Source organism: Echinops telfairi, unplaced genomic scaffold (genome assembly GCF_000313985.2).
Source record: "Echinops telfairi isolate 266 unplaced genomic scaffold, ASM31398v2 ScPeMD7_7469;HRSCAF=8507_0, whole genome shotgun sequence".
Lineage (NCBI taxonomy): Eukaryota > Metazoa > Chordata > Mammalia > Afrosoricida > Tenrecidae > Echinops > Echinops telfairi.
Window position 1 is genome coordinate 58,648,159 of NW_022111372.1, and position 1,849 is coordinate 58,650,007.

General features: G+C 51.4%; 1 protein-coding gene across 1 annotated transcript in view; it reads right to left on the minus strand.

Moving 5' to 3' along the window:
- Positions 1-1,849, minus strand: part of DOCK2 (dedicator of cytokinesis 2) — a 526,484-nt gene that overhangs the window by 16,389 nt on the left and 508,246 nt on the right. Inside the window, exon 46 of the mRNA XM_004696777.2 lies at positions 786-869. Coding sequence (XP_004696834.2) covers positions 786-869 — 84 coding nt within the window. The remainder of the gene's footprint in view (positions 1-785; positions 870-1,849) is intronic.

Sequence of the window (1,849 nt, forward strand, 5' to 3'; positions counted from 1 at the left end):
AGGGGGGAGAGATGGAGAAGAAGTGAGAGAAAGGAGGGAAGGAGAGAGGGGGGTAAGGTGCATGGAGAGCAGCACAGAGAGGTGCAATGCAGAGAGGGGGAGCTCAGAGAAGCAAAACGCTTGTAAAGGCGAGGGAGAAAGATGGAGACTGGAGGGGGAGGAGAAGCAAAAGTCAAGGAAGATGCAGGGGCACAGGAGAGAAGGAAAGCGAGGAAGACCGGTGACCAGGCACCGGCAGAGCCTCCCCCACCTCGGGTGTGCAGTCAGAAGGCTGAGTACCTGAGTGTCAGAATGCAAGCAGCCCCCTTTGAGCAAACACCAACCAACCAAAGCCCCCGATTATGTATGTCCAAATCTGAGCGCCATCTGGGCATGATCTGCGATGGAACGGGTGAGCCGGAGAAGGCAGGGGGCAGGGGTGGGGGTCTAAGTCTTCTCTGACATGGCCGGTGTGGAGACAAGGTAGTGCCGATGCGGCGGGGTCTGGTGCTCATTTGATTTCCACTGTGAAAAGCCACCTCCTGAATTCAACGCCAAAGAAGTCCTCTGAGGAAGCCGCGGCACAGCGCTGCTGTCAGGCAGCCGAGCAGCCCCCGAGGGGGCCATCCCCAAACTTCTCTTCCAGGATCAGCCTGCTCAGGGTGCAGGCAGAGTCAGAGGGCTAGGGCCAGGAGCACATGGGGACTTGGCCACGTTCGTCAGAGGCTGAGTGCGGGTGAAAGGATGCAGAGGTAAAGGAGGGGCGAGAAGAGACTGCAGCCTCACTCAGCCCAGCACCCACATACCTGCCACGCTATCAGGTCCTTGAGGCGGTTCAGCTTGTCCTGGTCCTCAGGGTGATCCCTGACATACTCCTCCGTGAAGAAGGCCTTGGGGAGACACAAAAACACCCAACTGCATGGTCCCATCGATGGGGTATTTATAAGAGCCCATGGCCTTCGGCTCCATTCTGACTCCCAGCGACTCTCTAGGACAGAGGAGGGCTGGGCATTTCCCCGGCTGGAAGTCGTGCTGGAGCAGAAAGTGTCCTCTTGTTCCCACAGAGGAGCTGGTGGGTTTGAACTGCTGACCCTGCAGTTAGCAACTCAACACAGCACCTCCAGGACTTCTTTTCTAGAATAGGCAAATGCCCAGAAACCAAGTTAGACACACAGTCACCAGGAGTGGGAATGGGACTCTTTGCTTAAAGGACACTGGGTTTATGATTGGGGTGATGACATTTTGGAAATAAACAGCAGTGACAACATTGTGAGTATAATTAATGTCGCTGAATTGTATGCTTAAAAATGATTAAAATGGACAATGTTATTAAAACCAAAAAATCCATGATCATGGAGTCAATGCTGACTCTATAATATAGGGTTTCCAAGCCTGTGAAAGTTTACCAGAGAAGACAGCCTCTTCTTTTACCCAAGCAGGGGTAGTAGTTTTGAACCACTTAACTTGACATTAGCAGTCCACTGCTTATTCTACAGGCCCATCAATAATCACTCACTCACTCACTTGCTCACTCACCCACCCACCCACTGCCATCAAGCTGATTTAGACTCATAGCAATCCTATAGGATAGAGTAGAACTAACTCTTTATGGGAGTAGAAAACTTCCTCTTTCTCTCCATTATACATAATATTCATTTTGAGATTGGCAGGCTGAGAACATACGTATGTGGCTGTTGAACCAGTCCAAGACTTAGAAGAAATGTTTCTGTTTTCTGTATCTGGGGACTCTGATTCGCTCTCACAGGGGATGGCGACTACCCTCCCTCCCCCTCCCCCTTCCCTCGAGTCCTTGATAGTTTATAAATTGTTATTTTGTCATATCTTGCCCTGTCCGACGTCTCCCTTCACC